The 19,763-nt window shown below is 39.9% G+C and overlaps 1 protein-coding gene across 1 annotated transcript in view; it reads left to right on the forward strand.

The window, feature by feature from the left end:
* The window catches only part of prkdc (protein kinase, DNA-activated, catalytic subunit), a 31,300-nt gene that overhangs the window by 5,480 nt on the left and 6,057 nt on the right, over window positions 1-19,763 (forward strand). Inside the window, exons 19-68 of the mRNA XM_084938953.1 lie at window positions 87-173; window positions 308-427; window positions 1,171-1,330; window positions 1,420-1,529; window positions 1,808-1,895; window positions 2,008-2,171; window positions 2,470-2,622; window positions 3,288-3,395; window positions 3,531-3,757; window positions 3,885-3,979; window positions 4,274-4,376; window positions 4,605-4,738; window positions 4,928-5,158; window positions 5,284-5,510; window positions 5,605-5,813; window positions 5,942-6,074; window positions 6,191-6,349; window positions 6,522-6,725; window positions 6,837-7,025; window positions 7,184-7,288; window positions 7,385-7,552; window positions 8,245-8,372; window positions 8,508-8,715; window positions 9,332-9,510; window positions 9,611-9,779; window positions 10,228-10,293; window positions 10,369-10,432; window positions 10,526-10,674; window positions 10,856-10,996; window positions 11,174-11,293; window positions 11,392-11,535; window positions 11,734-11,885; window positions 12,651-12,782; window positions 13,115-13,226; window positions 13,415-13,539; window positions 13,658-13,807; window positions 14,298-14,471; window positions 14,641-14,739; window positions 14,884-15,094; window positions 15,231-15,405; window positions 15,538-15,741; window positions 15,917-16,032; window positions 16,175-16,306; window positions 16,515-16,694; window positions 16,796-17,004; window positions 17,829-17,967; window positions 18,125-18,313; window positions 18,969-19,193; window positions 19,376-19,484; window positions 19,628-19,730. Coding sequence (XP_084795079.1) covers window positions 87-173; window positions 308-427; window positions 1,171-1,330; window positions 1,420-1,529; window positions 1,808-1,895; window positions 2,008-2,171; window positions 2,470-2,622; window positions 3,288-3,395; window positions 3,531-3,757; window positions 3,885-3,979; window positions 4,274-4,376; window positions 4,605-4,738; window positions 4,928-5,158; window positions 5,284-5,510; window positions 5,605-5,813; window positions 5,942-6,074; window positions 6,191-6,349; window positions 6,522-6,725; window positions 6,837-7,025; window positions 7,184-7,288; window positions 7,385-7,552; window positions 8,245-8,372; window positions 8,508-8,715; window positions 9,332-9,510; window positions 9,611-9,779; window positions 10,228-10,293; window positions 10,369-10,432; window positions 10,526-10,674; window positions 10,856-10,996; window positions 11,174-11,293; window positions 11,392-11,535; window positions 11,734-11,885; window positions 12,651-12,782; window positions 13,115-13,226; window positions 13,415-13,539; window positions 13,658-13,807; window positions 14,298-14,471; window positions 14,641-14,739; window positions 14,884-15,094; window positions 15,231-15,405; window positions 15,538-15,741; window positions 15,917-16,032; window positions 16,175-16,306; window positions 16,515-16,694; window positions 16,796-17,004; window positions 17,829-17,967; window positions 18,125-18,313; window positions 18,969-19,193; window positions 19,376-19,484; window positions 19,628-19,730 — 7,478 coding nt within the window. The remainder of the gene's footprint in view (window positions 1-86; window positions 174-307; window positions 428-1,170; window positions 1,331-1,419; window positions 1,530-1,807; window positions 1,896-2,007; window positions 2,172-2,469; window positions 2,623-3,287; window positions 3,396-3,530; window positions 3,758-3,884; window positions 3,980-4,273; window positions 4,377-4,604; window positions 4,739-4,927; window positions 5,159-5,283; window positions 5,511-5,604; window positions 5,814-5,941; window positions 6,075-6,190; window positions 6,350-6,521; window positions 6,726-6,836; window positions 7,026-7,183; window positions 7,289-7,384; window positions 7,553-8,244; window positions 8,373-8,507; window positions 8,716-9,331; window positions 9,511-9,610; window positions 9,780-10,227; window positions 10,294-10,368; window positions 10,433-10,525; window positions 10,675-10,855; window positions 10,997-11,173; window positions 11,294-11,391; window positions 11,536-11,733; window positions 11,886-12,650; window positions 12,783-13,114; window positions 13,227-13,414; window positions 13,540-13,657; window positions 13,808-14,297; window positions 14,472-14,640; window positions 14,740-14,883; window positions 15,095-15,230; window positions 15,406-15,537; window positions 15,742-15,916; window positions 16,033-16,174; window positions 16,307-16,514; window positions 16,695-16,795; window positions 17,005-17,828; window positions 17,968-18,124; window positions 18,314-18,968; window positions 19,194-19,375; window positions 19,485-19,627; window positions 19,731-19,763) is intronic.

Genomic DNA, 19,763 nt, shown 5'->3' on the forward strand with positions numbered 1-19,763 from the left:
GATTCTATGTAGCCGGTGAGGCTTGTTCATCGTAAGTGTTTCCATTAAATACATAATAAATATAATACATATCTGCCTTTGAACAGGGAGTTGGACTGAGAAACTCGACATCCCCCCAGAGTGACTCGGTGAAAACTGCTTGTTTTGCACTCTTCTCCAAGTTTGGAAAAGAGGTAGCTTCTCATTACAGCGCTTTTGCAGGAATGTTGTAAACATGCTTTCTGCTACTATAAAGTGAAATAGAGCTGTGCTGTGGAATTTAAAGTGTATGTTTTTATGTATTTATGTGACATTTTTTTCTGGCAAGGTGTGTGTCAGAATGAAGCAGTACAAAGATGAGCTCCTGGCATCCTGCTTGACTTTTGTCCTCTCATTGCACCACAACATTGTAGCTCTGGACATCAAGGCCTATTGTCCTGCTCTTGAGGTGGGATTCTTTTTTTCTTTTTGCTCCATGATATATTTCTAATGATATATTTCTGTGCAAAAACGCTAATGTACACTAATGTTCAGCTGCAGTGATAGTTGAGAGGCTGTAGGAATATTCAGAACTAGCTTAATTACAAAATAAACTAATAACCAGTTGAGTATAAATCTCAACCCAGTGACATTTAACAGCAGGTGCTCAAGTAAGTGCGACTACAAGCAAAGTAGTTAGCAAGCTAGCTGTCAGGCAAGCGTTAGCTAAAATGTATCAGGTAAATTGGTTGCTAAAAATGTTTATTTACTATAAAATATCAGAAAATTTTAGATAAATAGTTTGAATATGTTTATTAAATAGTAGTTATTAGTGTCAACAATTGAATTAATGCTGAATTAATAAATGTAATAATAAAAGCTAAACAGTTAGCCTAGCTAGCTAACAATAATGGCTAAATTATTGAATAGCTTGGCTTTTTTTTGGCTCTAAACTGCTTTTAGAGCCGCTTTTTTATTAAGAAAAGTGAAAATGAAAATAAATTAATTAATAAAAGCCAGTTTACCTTTGCACCTTGTTTAATGGTGTCAGTAAGTTTTCTATATTTCCTCTGATAGGCTAAGAGGATAAACAACCAAAGTGGGAAAGCTCTGGTTTAATTTTTCTTTTCATTAATTGTAATTTTTACCATATGTGCTACCTGATTCTGAAGACTTGTATATGTGTCTGTGTGTACTTGTACTTGGGTCTAGACTGCTCTGAAATTAGGCCTGAGCCACATTCCTTTGGCCAACGGAGCCTTAGATGCTCTTGAGGACTGGTCCTCACACATTCCTCTGAAGACGATGCAGCCCTGCTACACCAGTGTCCTTCCTCTTCTGGATGGATACCTGAAAACCTCCTCCACTGACAGTAAGAAGGATGATAGCTGAGCTAAATCACAGCTGGTCAGTTGGACATATCATAAACAAAAAGTGTAAATCTGTTGTTGTTTACTTTAGACAAAGATGAGAGCAACTGGGAGGTGATATCGTCTTTGTCTTCAAAAAGTGACAGAGGATACAGCAGGGTGATGAGCAGGCTTCTGAAGAAATCCAACCAGCTTTCTATGGTAATTGATTAGAAGCAACTTGCTCATGCAATACTCATAATAAAGGAGAAGTCTCATTGTTATAACAAAAACTCCTAATTAAGATGTTTCTGTTTTTATTTATGTGTCAACCACCATATCAGTTGTAGTCACTACACAGCCAGATTAATGCACAATTCAGTGTTATTGTGTTTCCATTTTTTGTACAAATGCAAAACACAACAGTCACGATCAATAACATTGAACTACTTTTTATTTAGCAACGAGTCCAAAAACCTAATATTAACTTTTGTTTGTAGGAAGATGCTCCTCTTGTCAAGGTGAGGCTGAGGGTGGTGAAGCTACTCGGTCACTTGGGAGGAAAGTTAAATAGAAACCTTGTAACTGGTAAGGATTTCTAACCCTTTTTAAAGGTTCTTTTAAATATTCTACTCTATTTTACATCGATTTGTTATTGTGATGTATTTCTGTTACCATAAGCCTCTGTTCTGGCATTTAGTGGTCTCCTCAGAAGAAATGATGAAGAAATTTGTGTCTTGGGATACTGAGAAAAGACTCAGCTTTGCAGTGCCATTCAAGGACATGAAGCCGGTTATCTTCCTCGACCCATTTTTGCCTCGGATCAGTGAGCTGGCTCTTTCCACAAGTGACAGACAAACTAAAGTAAGTCCTCTAACATTCGTTTTTGAACATAGCAAGATACTACACCCATGTTGCTCTTTGATACATCCATTGGAGTGGGAATGTGAATGTTAGATAGTAAGCACTTAACAACTTAGAAAACGTGCTTGTGTGATTGGGTGAATGAATTAGTTGTATAAAATGCTTTGAGGGCTCAGAGTAGAAAAGCACTATGTTACCAGTCCATTTACCATCACTTGGAGTTTAAAAAAAGAAAATTCTGTGAGTCACACTTATCAACATCCACTTTGCTCAGAATTACTCCCTGTCTTTGATGTAGGTAGCAGCTTGTGAGCTGCTCCACAGCATGGTGGTCTACATGGTTGGGAAGAGTGCCCAGATGGCTGAAGGAGAGAATACATTGCCACCTATGTACAAGCTACACAAACGACTGTTTCCTGTCCTACTACGTCTGGCTTGCGATGTTGATCAGGTATTTCATTTCATCTATATGCTGACGATTGCCAGCTTTATCTACCTTTCAATCACTCGATAGCGCCTCGATTGGACTCCTGCTTCATTGTCTTAGCGATTGTTAAGTCATGGATGGCTCAAAATTTTAAAAAATTTTAATGAACGTAAAACAGAAGCAATTTTTCCTCTGGTACCCCTCACCTGAAGAGCTTGGTTACTAGTCTTGGGGTAACAATCGACACTGCTGTTAGTTTTGATGGCCACATAAATGGGGTGGTGAAATCTTGATTCTATTACCTCAGACGTCTTTCAAAGGTTAAGTCTTTTCTTTCCAGGCGCGACTTGGAAACTGTCATCCATGCTTTTATAACCTCACGCTTGGATTACTGCAACTCCCTTTTAATAGGGGTTGGCCAGGGCACTGCAACTGGTGCAGAATGCTGCGGCATGTTTTTAAATGGTAAAAGAAAATTTGAGCATATTACTCCGGTTCTGGCCTCCTTACATGATGTTGTGGTGGATGATCTGTACAGGCAACATAGAACATCTCATCCAAGCTACTTTATAAATTGCTTTGATAGAAATAAATAAAAAAAAATTGAAGAAACAGAACTAAACATTAAGCACACTTGCTCACTGCCTTGTTTAGACCCTGACTTTTTTCTTTCTGGATTTCTTTTCTAGGTAACCAGACAGCTGTTTGAACCACTGGTTATGCAGCTCATTCACTGGTTCACAAATAACAAGAAGTTTGAGAGCCAGGACACAGTTGCTGTTCTTGAGGCCATCCTGGTAAGCGTTTGAATACTACAGTTCTAGGTTAAACACAGTTTTTGAGTCTTTTCCCTTTATTCCCTTTCCATCATTGGTCACACAGGAGCTGTTTCTCTGTAATAGTTTAAGCCTCACATGGTTTGCTCTCTTCAGGACGGCGTGGTCGACCCAATGGACAGCACTCTCAGAGACTTCTGTGGCCGCTGCATTGAAGAGTTTGTCAAATGGTCTATCAAGCAAACCACCCCCAAGCAGCAGGAGAGGAGTCCCACCAACATGAAGTCTTTGTTTAAGCGCATCTACAGCTTGGCTCTCCACCCCAATGGCTTCAAAAGACTTGGTGCTGCCTTAGCATTCAATAGCATCTACAGAAAATTCAGGTGGAAAGGAATTCTGTCTGTCTACTCGCATTTTACCCTCTAAATTGTGACCATGGCCGTTAACTGGGTCCTTTGAATGTAGGGATATTATGCTGTGCTGAATGCAGTCATCTGTGTCTCTCTCCAGGGAGGAAAATTCATTGGTGGAACAGTTTGTCTTCGAGGTTCTCGTCATATTTGTCGAAAGTCTGGCTCTTGCACACTCAGATGAACGATCTATGGGTAATTGTCACATCAGCATTGTAGACTGTGCACTCGGATTTTCATGTCATTATCAATCTCTCCCTCTCTCATTAAAGACAGATTATGTAAGACAATCACTCCTTAATGTGTTCTACTTTGTAACATTTGTTTATTTATTTATGCCAGAATTTGCACAAACTGATTTATAGGAATTATATTTCAACAAAATATGCAAAAAAATTTGTATAGTGTGTTTTTATATTTGGCCAAATATGTTGAAGGGTATTTCTTTTAGGATTTGTGATGCTTTTCTTGCAACTCCCTCATACTCAGGTACATTACAGCAGTGTTGCAGTGCCATTGACCATTTAAAAAGAATAATCAAACACAAGGCTCCCAGTCTCAATCACCACAATGCAAAGAGACGCATCCCAAGGTTGGTACCATGGTGAAAATGAAAATCCTTTCTACTTCTTTGCTTTTATTAAATGTGCATTCAATTTATACGTCCAGTGATGTCAATTTTGCAGTATATCACACTGTGACCTAACATTGCCACTCGTCTCCATATGAAAACGTAAAAGAACGATGGAATAATTAAGGATAAAAATTAGCACATTTCAAGCAGTTTAAATATTGTTCTTTCTTTCTTGCTCTTTTTCAGAGGCTTTCCGCCCGATGAGAAGCTGTGCCTCTCAGATGTGGTTTCATGGCTCTTGGAGCAATGTGGCCGCCCTCAGACTGAGTGTCGCCATAAATGCATGGAGCTCCTGTATGAGTTTATCCCCCTCCTCCCAGGTGAGAACCAACAGTTTAATTTTTGCAAAGGTGACCTGAAAATTTAAAATGGGCACATGCAAATTAAAAAAAGAAAACCCACTTAAAAAAAATTAATTGAGATTTTCAGTTTAGCATAATAACTACCCTGCTACTCTAAATGAACTTCTGCCAAACATGTCAGTAAATTCCCGAATGTGTGTGACTTAGGGAAGAAATCCCCACCTCAGTGGGTGGATGGCATGCTGAAGGATCATGGCACAGACTTTCTGATGTCACAGTTTGAGGGCGGAGGTCTCCTCTCCCAACCAACACTCAGGGACCTGACGAGCCCTTTCAGTGTCCGAGCCACGCTGCAGTGGCTGGACCTCCTGCTGGCTGTTCTGGACTGCTACAACACTTTCATCAGCCTACACATTATCAAGCCTCAGTACATTCTTAGTAAGTCTATATTTGTGCCAAAGTTTCTCCAAGTTCACTGCTCTGCGTAACATTATCAAATGAATTCTACATCAGTTTGGTGATTCCAGTGATTCCAATTAATCTCTGCTTATTTGATGTTCAAGGCTCAAAAGACAAATCGAGGTTTCTGAAAGCTCTGCATTTCTTTCTGACGGAGCTGGCAACTCATGAACTGGTAGCAGCAGAGAGCTGTTTCCCACTTGGTGAGAAGACCTCACACTTCAGCCCAAGAGAGGTGGAGCAGTACAACTACAGCAAATGCACCATCATTGTCCGCCTGCTGGAGTTCACCACAATGATTCTTGCCAAAGGAGACAAGGAGCTTTGGAAGGTATCGCTGAATTACAAGAACTGACAATAAGTAACTTGGTGCTGATTCTTCCATTTCAAAGTTTTACTCATCATGTCCTTATTTTTATTCATAGTCTCTGGAACAAGAGTTTTTATGCTCAGTTTTTTTCGAGCTGACTGCGATGGTGGTTTGCGAGCCGTCCGCTGTAGGCTTCAACATGGCAGATGTGGAGGTAATGAAGAACCTACCAGAAGTGTGTGTTCCTCTACTGAAAGCACTGCTGGCCTCACCTTACTGCAGTCGTCTTGAAAGCAGCTTGAGGACAAAAATCTCATGTAAAAGGTTGAGTTCTCTTATTTGTTAAAGAAAGACACGTAGGGCTTTAATTTGACTCTGCAGCACTGGTGCAATTATCAAAACCACTAATGCTTTGTTTTTTTCCTCCTAAATTTCTTTAATGAACACTGTAGTGTAGAGGGCTTGTGCAACGTAGACCTGTACCATTCCAGCACTCTCAGCCACCATGACCAGATGGAAATGGTTCTGTCTTCCTGTAAGCAGATTCACAAAGCCGGCTTCCTCAGCTCCATCCTGCACAGCCAGGTATGAACATTAAACCAAAGTAAGGTTGCCTGGATATTTTATTATTTATTTATAACACGTACTGCATCATCTCTACTGAATGCACTGCCGTAAGATCTTTTTGTGTGTTCCTTAAGGATTCATCTTATGGCAAAAAACTTGGATCCCAGCTTCTAATGACGGTGTATAAAGGCATAGCACCAGGAGAAGAAAGGAAGGCACTTCCATCCTTAGACGTAAACACCAGGAGGGTTGCAGATGGTCTGCTTCAGCTTGCGTTTTCTCTCAGTCAGCAGGTCAGTGTTGCTGCTCAATCTGGTGTTAGTGAAACATCAAACTGAGTCACTGAACTAAAAAGCAAACTGGGACTGATAAGATTCCCATTTTGAGCAGTGTTGCTGTGAAGGTAACTAGTGTTTGAGGTAACAGTGCTTTCTAACGTTGTGCATTATTGCTATTTCTTTGCAGAGCGAGCAGTTGGTAGATTTGCTCTTGAACACCATCATGCTTTCTGTGCCTGTGTCTGGAAGTCACAGCCACAACTTCCTGAGCTTCTCGCATGGCGAGTACTTCTACAGCCTTTTTCAGGCGACCATCAACACTGAGCTGCTGAGAAGTCTGAACACAACAGTGCCACGCCTGATGAAAGCTTCTTCCCAAAACCCCAGCATGGTACTTGTCATTTTTAGTTAGTTTACGATAAAACTGTAACCACGGGCATCTGAAGACGGATAACTTCTTGTTTTCTCATTACAAACTTGATTTTTATTTTCTGGTGTTCAGGTGAGCGTGTTGCTGAATGGCATGCTGGACCACAGCTTTAAGGAACGATCGGTGAGGAAGACTCAGGGGAAGCAGCTGGTTGAAGAGGTGCTAAAACGATGGATGAGCCTGCAGTCATGGTGGGAGGGAGATTCTTCCACCCCAGAGAGCAAAACTGCCATCCTCCTGCTGCTCTCCAAGCTTCTGCAGGTATCAGGAGGATCAAATTACTGCTGTCTGCCCCCTGCTAAAAAGCCATAAACTAAAACTGTGAAAATATGTTAAGACCTTTGTAATAGTAATAGTAGAGATATATTGGTGTTTCTTTTAATTTTAATTCATTTTATTGAATTTCTCTCTCTGAACAGATTGACTCCTCTGTCTGCTCCGATATAAAACATGAAGCATTCAGACAGGTGTTTTCCACTTTCACTGTGCTGCTGGTTGACATGAATCTGCCGCTGAATCTCAAGGTAGTAACAGATTTTATTTAAGTTACGGGACAGTTTTATGTATTAAGTTCTTTTCTAGTCGGTGAAACTTTTTGCTGAACTCAATCAATTTTTCAGAGCCAGGCTCTGCTGGTGTTGCCCTTCTTCACAACACTCCCAGAGGAGCCACTAGCTGAGCTGCAGGTAGCGCTCGACACCCTGGTGGCTTCACACTTCCCCATGCAGTCTGATGAGTTTGCTAAGGGCTCCCTTCATCGCAACAACTACATGGACTGTGTCCGAAAGGTAAACAGTGGGATTTAGAAAGTAGTAGTAGTATTAGTAGTATGCGTGCGTGCATGCGTGAAATACCCTTTGATCTGACTACAAAAGATTGGTTATACATGAAGATATACACATATATATATATATATATATATATATATATATATATATATATATATATATATATATATATATATATATATGTATATATATATATATATATATATATATATGTATATGTATATATGTATATGTGTATATATATATATATATATATATATATATATATATATATATATATATATGTGTATATATATATACATATATATATATATATATATATATATATATATATATATATATATATATATATATATATATATATATATATATATATATATATATATACACATATATATACACATATATATATATATATACACACACACACACACACACACACACACATATATATATATATATATATATATATATATATATATATATATATATATATATATATATATATATATATATATATATATATATACACATATATATATATACACATATATATATATATACACATATATATATATATATATATATATATATATATAAGGAGATGGATGGATGGTTTTACTGACAATTTGCTTTGGAGGTTGTTAATTTAGACCATCGCAGCTATCAGCTCTACATCTTCCATCTCTTAGTTCCTGGACGCCCTGGAGCTTTCTCAGAGCCCACTCCTGCTCAAACTACTTGCGGGAATTTTGTGTCGAGACACAAAACACATCATGGAGGACCAGTTCCAAACCTGTTTCCAAAGAACTGCCAAGCGGTAGGCAAAAGTTTTTAATTTGTTAGAGCCACATTACAGCAGTGACTCTATAGATCTTTACTGTTCCACTACAAGGAGATGTAGTTGTATGAGTTGCTTTCATTATGTGCAATGTTTTTGCCAATGTCTGTTTAGGGCAACCGTTGAGCGGCAGCTCCAGCTGCTGTGTACAGTTTACGGGGTGATTCAACAAGGTGACGTGCCGATGATCTCCATGCTGCAGGCCATGATGGAGAGAGTTCTGCTGCCTCTGGCCTCTCACTGCAGCGCCAAGGCCCTGAATGACTTCTTCATCACAAACGTCTTTGACATAATTTCTTTCCTGCTCAGTCGATTCACCAAGGTTTGTCTCTGAACACTGTTAACAGTGATCTAGTTAACTGGATATTTTTCTTCACTGATGTAAATTGTGGACAATAACTGAAAAATCGGAAGTCCCCGCTAATTTTGGCAGGAATGCTGGCAGGAACATTGCTGTCAGCATTGATGTTGATGATGGCATCAGTTATCACGTTGCAGAATCCTCCCTAACAGTGTTAGAATACGATCAGCATAGGTCACATTAGGAGTGCCTGCTATGGGATTGGCTCTCAGTAAAGCACTCGCTTTACTGAGAGTCTCATGTTCTGTCAGTCTCCCCAATTTCTTTTCAGTTAACCAGAGGAAATGTTCCTCATCTTCAAATTTCTGACATGAGTCTAGCAGCAGAGCACACATTCAGCATTCAGAGCTAATTCAACTGGACATGAAAGGTTTTCTGTCACCTCTGTAAGAGTCACTCTGATCAAGCATGAACCCAGTTTTATTCCATGTAGTGCATCTTTTTATTTGTTGACATGCCTGTGTTGTTGTGCTGGCCACTGCCCGTCAAATGAAAGACGAGAAACTCTGTCCCATTCTGTTTTTGTATCATTGTTATTATTTAACCTGAACTATGATCATTCATTTCTCACTTTCAGTCAAGCGAGACAGCCTTTGAGGTCCAATTGCTGAAGAAGAATGGCTGCTACAAGCTGATGGAGCTTTTGTATTCACGGCTTCCCAAAGAAGAGGTTTACTCAAAAGAGTCCCGCATTAATCAAGCCTACTGTCGCTCTGAGAAAACTGAGGGAAACGAGATGTCCAAGACTTTGATCAAGTAGGCCTCTCCAGCGGTTTGGTCACTTAAATTCCATTTTTATTTCATGAATAAGCGATTCATTCGTCATATATGATTACATACATTTTATTTCAATTAGGTCGTGTTTTGAAGCCTTCACTGAGAACATGGCTGGTGAGACTCAGCTCCTTGAACTCCGGAGACGCTATCACTGCACTTCGTACAACTGCGCCATCGCCGTCATCAGCTGCAGCTTCAGCGAGCCCAAATTCTACCATGGCTTCCTCTTCAGTGAGAAACCTGAGAAGGTAGTGCTTTGTTTGTATAAATACACCAACGTCTCTCAGACGGCGTAGTTTAGTACAATGCAGTACAAACTACTTTTTTTTTTAGTTTATTTAATAGAAAAATTGGATATTGTGCTCACACTGTGTGTAATTGTGTCTTTCAACAAAGTGATGCATGCTGATAAATTTAGAATTAAACAGAAACACTCCAGCTTGTGCTTTTGATCCCTGCTGGCTGACTAAAACATGTTTGTCCTGTCGCACATGATCCTTTAGCAGGGATTGTGTGCTTAAATTAGGAGGAGCAAGAAAACAAAACTCAGTTGACCATAATCTGCATTCTACTGACATCTAGTGGTGACATTTAAACACTGTTACTTGTGATACTCTGTAATTCATATAAAGTGGTAAAAAGTTTACTGTTAGTGACTTCACAGGACCTTACTGATGGTGTTTTCTTTTGTTCCAGAATCAGTTTATTCTTGAAAACATTATTGATGTTGAAAGGACCTACAACTTTCCAATTGAAATTGAGGTATGTGTTGTTGTTTTTTTTTTTTCTGCTAGTTTTAGTCATGGTTTATTAATTTCGTTTTTTAAAACATTGCAGGTCCCGCTTGAGAGAAAAAAGAAATACGTTATGATTCGAAAAGAAGTAAATGAAGAGAATGGAGGTAAGAAGTGTTTCTGTTTGTCACAGACGTATAAATGTATCTTACTGCAGCTTGACGGTGTGTGTTTCTGTGATTTATTTGTGGTTTCCACAGAAGCTCCAGTCTATCTGTCCTCCCAGTCATACATGGCTGACAGCAGCCTGAGCGAGGAGATGAGCCAGTTTGACTTTTCCACAGGAGTCCAAAGCTTTTCCTTCAGTTCCCAAAACCCAGAAGGAGAAAAGCGGGCTGTTGCAAAAAGAGTTAGTTTTTTCTCTCTTTTAAAATGAGAACACAGGAGTTTAAAATGACTATTGTATAACCAGTTGAACATTTTTGAAAGCCCCAATGGAAACCAGTGTTAAGGATAAGTCATTTGCTGTTTCAAAATGGCTCTGGTTTCATGGTTATCAAGAAGGTTTGCTAACGTGTTTGTAAATCTAGGAGACAGAGGAGATGATCCCATCCCAGGATGCAATGGTTGATCTAGAAATGGATGAGCTAAACCAGCATGAATGCATGACGACCATGACTGCTCTTATTGGGCACATGCAAAGGAACAACATAACCCCCAAAACTGAACAGGTCAGTGCCAAAGTACGGCAGGTTTTCATTATTTATAACAGGATTAAGTAAGTCTGACGTTTACTTCAAATCCTATAAATTTCCATGTAATTACAACTCTCTAATTAATCTCTGTAATGAATATTATGAATGTATGATGACTACTGAGGAGTTTGTGTCAAATGCTCTGTAAAACAGGGAAATGTGCCCAGTGAGCTTCCTCCATGGATGAAATTCCTACATGGAAAACTGGCAAATCCATCAACACCTCTGAACATTCGACTCTTCATCTCTAAGCTGATCATCAACACAGAGGAGGTGGATGTCCCTCAGTTAATTCTTTCAAATATAGAAATTAGTTAATAAAATAGGTTGTACGACTCTTTTGTTTTTTCTTTTTTCTTTTTTTTCTCCAGGTGTTTCGGCCTTATGCCAAGTACTGGCTTGGGCCACTTCTACAGCTTGTTGTCTCTGGAAACAATGGAGGAGTGGGGATCCATTTTATGGTGGTGGATGTGGTGGTTACAGTGCTATCCTGGACAAGCCTGGCTACACCCAAAGTTTGTCATAGTCCAATTTATGAATGTGAAAACGTGGCACCAAATCAGCTGCGATTCAGTTAATTTATTTATTTATTTTTGTTAAAACGCTACGGAGAGTCATAAATTGTATTTTACTCATTTGTTATCTGCTATGATATGATACATTTCTTATAATAAAAGTTTATCATTGATAACGTCTCTTTTTTTTAATCTAAGGGTAACCCCAGAGATGAAGTCCTTGCCAACCGGCTGCTGGAGTTCCTGATGAAGCACTGCTTTCACTCTAAGAGGCCCGTTTTCCGCCACAACCTGGAGATCATCCGCACTCTGGTAGAGTGCTGGAAAGACTGTCTGCATGTGCCTTACAGGTAGTGCTCACACAAGATCACACCAAGTCCAGATAAACTTAACAGTCACCAATATTTAAGCTGCTGGCATCTTATCAATGTACATCAAAAATCTGCATTTAATTACCAACATGGTAAATGGCCTGTATTTGTATAGCGCTTTACTAGTCCCTAAGGACCCCAAAGCGCTTTACACAACCAGTCGCACACACATTCACACACACATTCACACACTGGTGATGGCAAGCTACATTGTAGCCACAGCCACCCTGGGGGCACTGACAGAGGCGAGGCTGCCGGACACTGGCGCCACCGGGCCCTCTGATGACCACCAGTAGGCAACGGGTGAAGTGTCTTGCCCAAGGACACAACGACTGAGACTGTCGGAGCCGGGGCTTGAACCGGCAACCTTCTGATTACAAGACGAACGTCCAACTCTTGAGCCACGATCGCCCCATGTGTTATAAACACTGGTGTGCTGAACAGAGAATGAAATCTTTAGGAATAAACACTTTCTGATGAGTTGTTCCTTCAAACCTGAGTAAAGTTGTCTGTTGTCGACTCTAATTATGTCTTATGTTGTTATAAAAAGTAGGAAAAATGCTGCATTATTTTATCTTTTTGTTTATTTGAATTACAAATGTTGTACGGTCTCAAACATATTAACATAAATTATAAATGTAAATTTTTTTTTTCCTGCATGTTTTTTGTTTATTTTATGTTTGTTTTTAACAAAATGAAACTGATCTGTGGTCCTTGGCTTTCTCTCTTTTCTTGCCTTCTCAGTCTAATATATGAGCGATTTTGTGGCACTGACGCTAACAGCAAAGACAACTCTGTCGGGCTTCAGCTGCTGGGAATCATCTTGGCAAACAACCTCCCTGCCTACGATGCGTCGTGCGGAATTGAATATGAGAGGTAAAAGTTGCAAGTTGGAAGATGCAAGTTGAAGTCACGTAAACCAGTAAGCAGGAAGCGAAAGGCAGACTTTGGTGTATTTTTGGCAAATCCTCCTGGATCTTTCCAGAGTTCACAGCAATCACAGGTTATAATGGTTCTTCACCAAATTGTGCTCAAGGTCAGGGTTACATTCGTCGAGCAGTAATGTGTGAAAAGGATCGCGATCCAGATGAGCTACTATGCCACTGACATTATAGTCACATGTATATATGTGTGTTGTAGCTCATGTACTGCTGTGCTGCAAAAATATGATTTCCTTATGGTGTCCTCTTTCTTTTTTTCTCCTTCAGGTACATTCAGTCTCTCACCACCAACGTGTCCTATGTAAGATATAAAGAAGTCTACTCGGCTGCTGCTGAAATTATCGGCCTCATCCTGAAGAGCATGACTGATATGGGCGAGGTATGAACTTTCTCTAGTTTCGGTTCATTTATGCCTAGACCACATGTTAGATTTATTTTGACGAGTCTAAGTGTTTATCTTATGTTATCCTTCTCAAATCACTGAAATCCGTTTTTCAGTTTTATTGCAAGAATTGTTGTTTTTCCCTCACAAGTATGACTTAATTTTTTAATGTTTTTATTGCTTAGCAACATCAAGAACTTCTCAGTCTTGCTACAAGTAAGATAACGAATCTGAAGAAAAAAGACCTGGATGACAAGTTCATTATTTGTTTGAACAAAGTCTCCAAGCATTTTCCTCCATTTATGGATCGGTAAGTTTACAGTGCGAATTTATTTATTTATTTATTTATTTTAGTATAATTTTCTAAATGTAATTATCAAGCTACCTTCCAAGCTTTGGTCTTCATTATTTTTTTTTGTATTTTTCAGGTTTGTGAATTATGTGTTCTTCCTCCTGCCAAAGCTGCACGGCGTCTTAAAGACTAACTGCTTGGAGTGCGTTCTGAGCCGTGCTGATGTCATTCCAGACATCTTCCTGCAGCTGAAGATCACCGGCTTCATTCAGATGATGAACCATAGGCGAGTTCTTCCTTACTGCCTCTCTGTTTAGTTTCTTTTTTCTTTTCTTTTTTTTATTATCATATCCACCATCATCATTGCAAAAATGTCAGAAATGATCACAGAACCCTATTGGGCCTCTGCGGTGGAGTTTTCTTCTTTTATACACACCAACAGGGCCAAACATTTGAATGTGTGTTAGCGCAAGTAAAATCCTTTAATGGTGATGGAAGCATTAACCATACAGAATCAATGGGAATTTGACATTCAGGGCATTTTTTTAAATTTAGTTTGTGATCAATTAAATAACTATAAATGTGGGGTGGGTTAGGAGGTGATCTATATGCCTGGGTTCAGCTCCACCCTGGGCCATTTCCTGTGTGCCATTCTCCCTGTTCTCTGTCCCTTCTTTCTTGTCATAAAAATAATAAAAGCCAAAAATAAATCTTACAAAATTAAAAGTGTAAATTAAGAGGTGCTGAACCATGTTCCTCCACATTTCTCTTTCCAGGGATGAGGCACGGCAGAGAGCATGCCTCGATATCATCCACAAGATTATTCCCCGTCTGACGCCGGTGGAGCTTCAAGAGCTGCTGGGCTCTGTGACGGCTTTCGTCTCTCATCCTTCTCCAGTCTGCAGAGAGCGGATGTACGACATCCTAATGTGGATCCAGGACAACTATGGGTGAGGCTTTTTGGCTTCCAGTCTCAACCAGATCATAGTTTACTATTTTTTTGTTTGCCTTATTGGTATTAGTGTTTTCAGATTCGACCCACATAATGCCTTTGTACAGTCTTTTTTCAGTAGGATCGTCTGACCGTTTTATTCATGTGACATGTTATTTTTCTTCCAGCGATGATGAAAGCATGGAAGACAACACCTCACTGGAAATTCTCAATGCTGCTAAAGAAACACTGCTTCAGGGTTTGTCAGAAGAAAATCAAGGCCTTCAGTAAGCACCCAATATGACTTGCAAAAGTTGTCACTTTTTTTATCCCCATGCTAATATAATGACATACTTTCCACAGTGGATATTTGTATTTTTTTAATTTGTCGACTCTTCTGATGTTGTGTACTCCTCGTTCCGTCTTTTCAGGCTGTATGTTTGTAACTTCTGGAGTCAGGAGAAGCGCCTCCCTACTGCGACCCTCGAGCGAATGTTGATGGTGCTCCGTTCTCTGTACTCCTGCAAAATAGAGAGGTGCTTTTTAAGCCTGGCCACCAATCTGCTTCTGGAAATGACGAGCCAGAGTCCGGACTTTAGACGAAACATGTTTGAGTATCCGCTGTCCGAGTGCACCTTCCAGGTCAGCGTTTGTGTTTCTTGGATTCATTTACAGAAAAGAAGAAGAAGAAACAACTTTATCTGTTTTGGGGTTTTTTTATTTTCTTGTTACTAAGAAGCCTAATTTGTGAATATCATGTTTTCATTTCACTCTATAGGACTATGTGATCGATTCCAATTGGCGCTTCAGGAGCACAGTAATGACCCCCATGTTTGTTGAAACCCTAAGCTCTCAAGGCCCAGAGAGTGTGGCAGCATCTCAGTCTGGAGTGATGAAGGGAAAGCTCCGAGCCACGCAGACTTCATTAGAGTTCAGTCAGACACAAACACAAGGTACCGCTGTGTTTCACTTTACCCACCTTCAAGCAGTTCAATCAAAATTTTGGGTCAATGCAACAAAGTACCTGTTAAAATGCTTTCCTTCATTTTTGAATATGCAGATTACCACAGCTGTGTTTTTCCCAGGTCGACGTACTGCATATAACTGGCTGACAGGCAGCAGCGTGGATACGCTGGCAGAGTACTCACTCGGCTCCGAGTCGATGTCGTCGTTGCTGGTGTTTGATAAGAAAGCAGAGAGGCGAACCGCAGCAAGAAGACCAATAGGAGAAGGCTTTGGGCTGAGGCGCCTCACTGCATCAACAGATGAGGGGGACAGCCGCACCAGAGGTTAGTTTGACCATCCACCTCAGTATTAACTGCATAGTATTAAATGTAAACAAATTTTTCAGTTTTTGATAAAAAAAAAAAAAAAAGCACCACCGCAAACACATCTTGTTTCAGTAAGAAGAGACTAAAGCTTCACTCATTGGTTTAAATGTAAATTTTCACTTTGTATGAACAGCAGTAAATGAGCAGCGGGCTAACATCCTGAGACTGAGACGCAGGTTTCTGAAGGATCAGGAGAAAGTCAGCTTAGGTTTTGCCCAAAAGGAGATCCAGCATCAACGGCAGGAAAAGGTATCTACCGTGCTGGGATTCAACCAGGAGCCACTCAGACCAATCCGTTCATCTATAATGCAGATTTTCTGTGTTTGCTCTCGCTAACTTTCCAGGCCTGCGATAGACTCGTAACTATCAGTGGTTCTCTTGTGTGTCACAGGAAGAAAAAGCAAATCTGGCCCTTAGAAAAGAGGCTCAGGTGACTTTGTATCGTAACTACAGGGTGGGAGACTTTCCAGACATCCAAATCCCGTACAGTAACCTCATCGCTCCACTTCAAGCTCTAGCACAGGTAAGACTGCCAACGCCATCTGTTCAGACAAACAGACACATAAACGGGCACGTGATGAACCATATGATCAGACTTTGATTTTATCATAAACACTTCCATACAACAAAAATAGTTGCAAATGATGGGCCAAAATGTAGGGGGAAATATTAAGGAAGAAATATTGTATGTAAAATGTTAAATATTACATTTTTCCCCTTGCCCTAACTAGAGAGACCCGATTTTAGCCAAACAGCTGTTCAGCTCTCTTTTTGCTGGTATACTGCAAGAAATGGCGAAACAACAGAGACCAGAGGAGAGCGCGAGGATCAAAGAGGAGCTGCGGTCCAACATGAGCAACTTCCTGAGCAAGAGTACACTCTGCTTTCCTCCGTTTATAGCATGTGTGCAGGTAAGAAACAGATTTGATAGTTAAACTCCCCTTTCTGTATTTAATATATTGACGAAAATATATATAAATGTTGTATTTTGGGGGGCTTTTTTGTGTGCTAGGATATGTGCTACCAACATAAAGAGCTCCAACAGCTCAACCCAGCTTCCATCAGCTCCACTTGTCTCATGAGTCTGCAGCAGCCATCGGGCATCCTGCTGCTGGAAGAGGGTTTACTGCATGCTGACGGCCCCGCTGAACGTCCTGCCAAACGGTCACGTGGACACAAAGAAATCCCCCCAGACACCAATAAATGGATTAATCTTGCAAGGTATTGCAGTAATTGCTGCCTTACAGCTGAGTGTTATTCTTAATATTTCTTTATCTGATTTTTTTATTCTTCAAAATATTTAATTACATCAAAGAACAAAATCACAGCTATGATGTCACTGAAGGTCACAGGTTCAGGAGTTTTAGTTTGCTGATTGAGAGTGTCTGGAGTTTGTTTTGAAGTGGAAAATGTAAAAAAAAATCAGTACAGTATTGTGTGTTATGATTTTGTGTCATAACATGGACACCAAATATCAATATTTTTCTGATATCTTGGACCTACTTCAGTCACTCACAGAGATTATTGAAGGTTTGGCAACAATTACTGTCTAATTTATAAATGCAGACAGATTGCTGCATTTCCATCAGTCTGAATGAATCTGTGTCACAACTTGAGGGGACTCTACTCAACAGCTGGTTGTATTGTGGTTATATTCCTGCAGAACAGGAACGTTGCTGGGAGCAAATGTAATAGTTAAATGTGACTTCCTCTCCATGTAGACAGCAACACCCGTGACTTTCACTGATTTATCACAGTTAATTGCTGTAATATTAGAAATAGATTGCTTTTAACTGCAAACTAGACTTCGTATAACTGTAGACTAATAATAGTATAATAGTATAATGACTTTATCTTTAATAACGTTTATTTCACTGACAGTGTTTGCATGTGTTGACTGTCTCACTTTGCTTCAAAAAACAATATTCAGCATGTCACAAAATCACGGTAATATTGTATCAGGAGTGAAGTATAGTGATAAAGTTGTATCACGGGGTGTGTGGTGGTTATATTTACTATGCTGTTTGTCTCCCGCTGTTGTCCAGGCTTTACAAATCTTTGGAAGATTATGATGTTGTGCGTGGAATCTTTGGTGGTAAAGTCGGGACCAAATCCATCACTTGTACTGCGCTCCAAGCTGAAGCCAACACTGACTTTGCAGAGGCTGTGAAGCATTACAATGAGGTTTGTTAGTCCAGTAGAAGCTGGTGGTTGAATCCCATATTTTCCCACCGGAAGGGAAGGAAACCATATTAAATATTTCAGGAAAACATATGAAATCAACGGGCACCAGGTTTCACCAGATTGCTTGCTGTTTGTTTAAACTCTTATATACTGACAGGCTCTAAACACCGAGAGCTGGCCTGATGGCGAGCCCACAGACAGCGAGAAGGACTTCTGGGAGATGGCTGCTATGGATGCATATAGTCATTTGACTGAGTGGAAGTCTCTTCAGTACTGCTCCACTGTGAACATAGATGAAAACTCACCACCCAACTTGGAAATGATGTGGTCAGAGCCTCTCTACCAGGTAATAATAACCCAAATGATTTTACAGTTTAGGAATTCCCACTCACCTGCAACTGAAGCCTGCATTTTTCCTCTGTTGTGGTAACTGATAGCTTAAATTGGAAACCTACATTTTGTAATCTATTCATTCATTTAGTGGCTTTCCAAAACTCTTTGAATGAAACACTGTCGCAGTGAATTAGGTTTAAAGATTTACTTTGCAGGGTTTGGGGCTGTTGATCTGCAGAAATAGAACATATTTGTAATCATGTTCCTTCAGTTTCCCTTCCTGAAGATAACAATCTTGGTTTAATTACCTTGAGTGAGCTATGCTATGTCCCTGCTATGTTGCCCCACTTTATTTCCACATTAGCCCTGTTTACACAAAAGTGGCTCTAGAGTGTTTCTCTTTTCATCTTTCTTTTTTTTTTTTTTAGCAGTTGTGGCTTTTCCTTCACGCTAGTAAGAGGAGACTTAGGGATATACAGTTGGGGCCTTCTGCAACCTCACCACTAGGTGTCACTAAATCCTTAAAACTGTATCTTTAAAATTGAAAAGAAATGTGTAGCACAGCAGTGTAACAAAAGCATTCACAGCATGTTGTGACATTTTTGGTCATTTGATATCAAATCCATTCTTCAAATGTTTTGCTTCCCTGGCGATTGCATTTGTCCTAGGAAATGTACCTGCAGCACATGATACGCAGCATGTTGAAGCAGCTGCAGCGGGGCGAGCGGGACCAAACACTCCTCAGCTTCATCGACAATGCCATGAAGTTGGAGGAGCACAAAAAGCTGCTGGAAAGTCATTACAGCCAGGAACTCAGCCTGCTCTACATCCTGCAAGAGGACTACGACCGCGCCAAATACTACACAAACTACGCCATGCAGCTCTTTATGGAGGTCTGCTCTCACACACAGCACATTCGATTCTTTGATTTACAGAGAACAGTTTATTTCATAAATGAAATGGGGGGAAAAAAATGGTTATATATGTACAGATTGTTGCTGTTAACTGAATAAGCAGACAAGTGTGTTATCTAGATTAACTTATTACACATGCTTACTTCGTTTGCCTTGTACAGAGTTACTCCAACGTGGATACACTCCTGACTAAAAGCCGGCTAACCATTCTGCAGTCAGTGCAGGCCTTGACCGAAATCCAGGACTTCCTGTTGTTTATTAAAGGAGAGGGTGAGTGGATAGTGGCTTTTTAAAATGTTTGTTTGGTCTTTTTTAAAAGATTTTGGAATATTTATTCCTAAAACTGTCTTTGTTTGAATTTTTTTTTTCAAGCTCTGAAACATTTTTGCAATTTTTAAAAATTTTTTTATTAGTGTCTTTGGACTCGCTCAAGCACCTCATCAGATTATGGACTGAACGGTATCCTGATGCTAAAGTGGACCCAGTGAATGTGTGGGATGATATCATTACATCTCGGTAAGAAGACTCTGCGTGCATATCTTTTTTTTT

The sequence above is a fragment of the Perissodus microlepis genome, chromosome 9 (assembly GCF_051167445.1).
Source record: "Perissodus microlepis isolate ML-2025 ecotype Zambia chromosome 9, ASM5116744v1, whole genome shotgun sequence".
NCBI lineage: Eukaryota > Metazoa > Chordata > Actinopteri > Cichliformes > Cichlidae > Perissodus > Perissodus microlepis.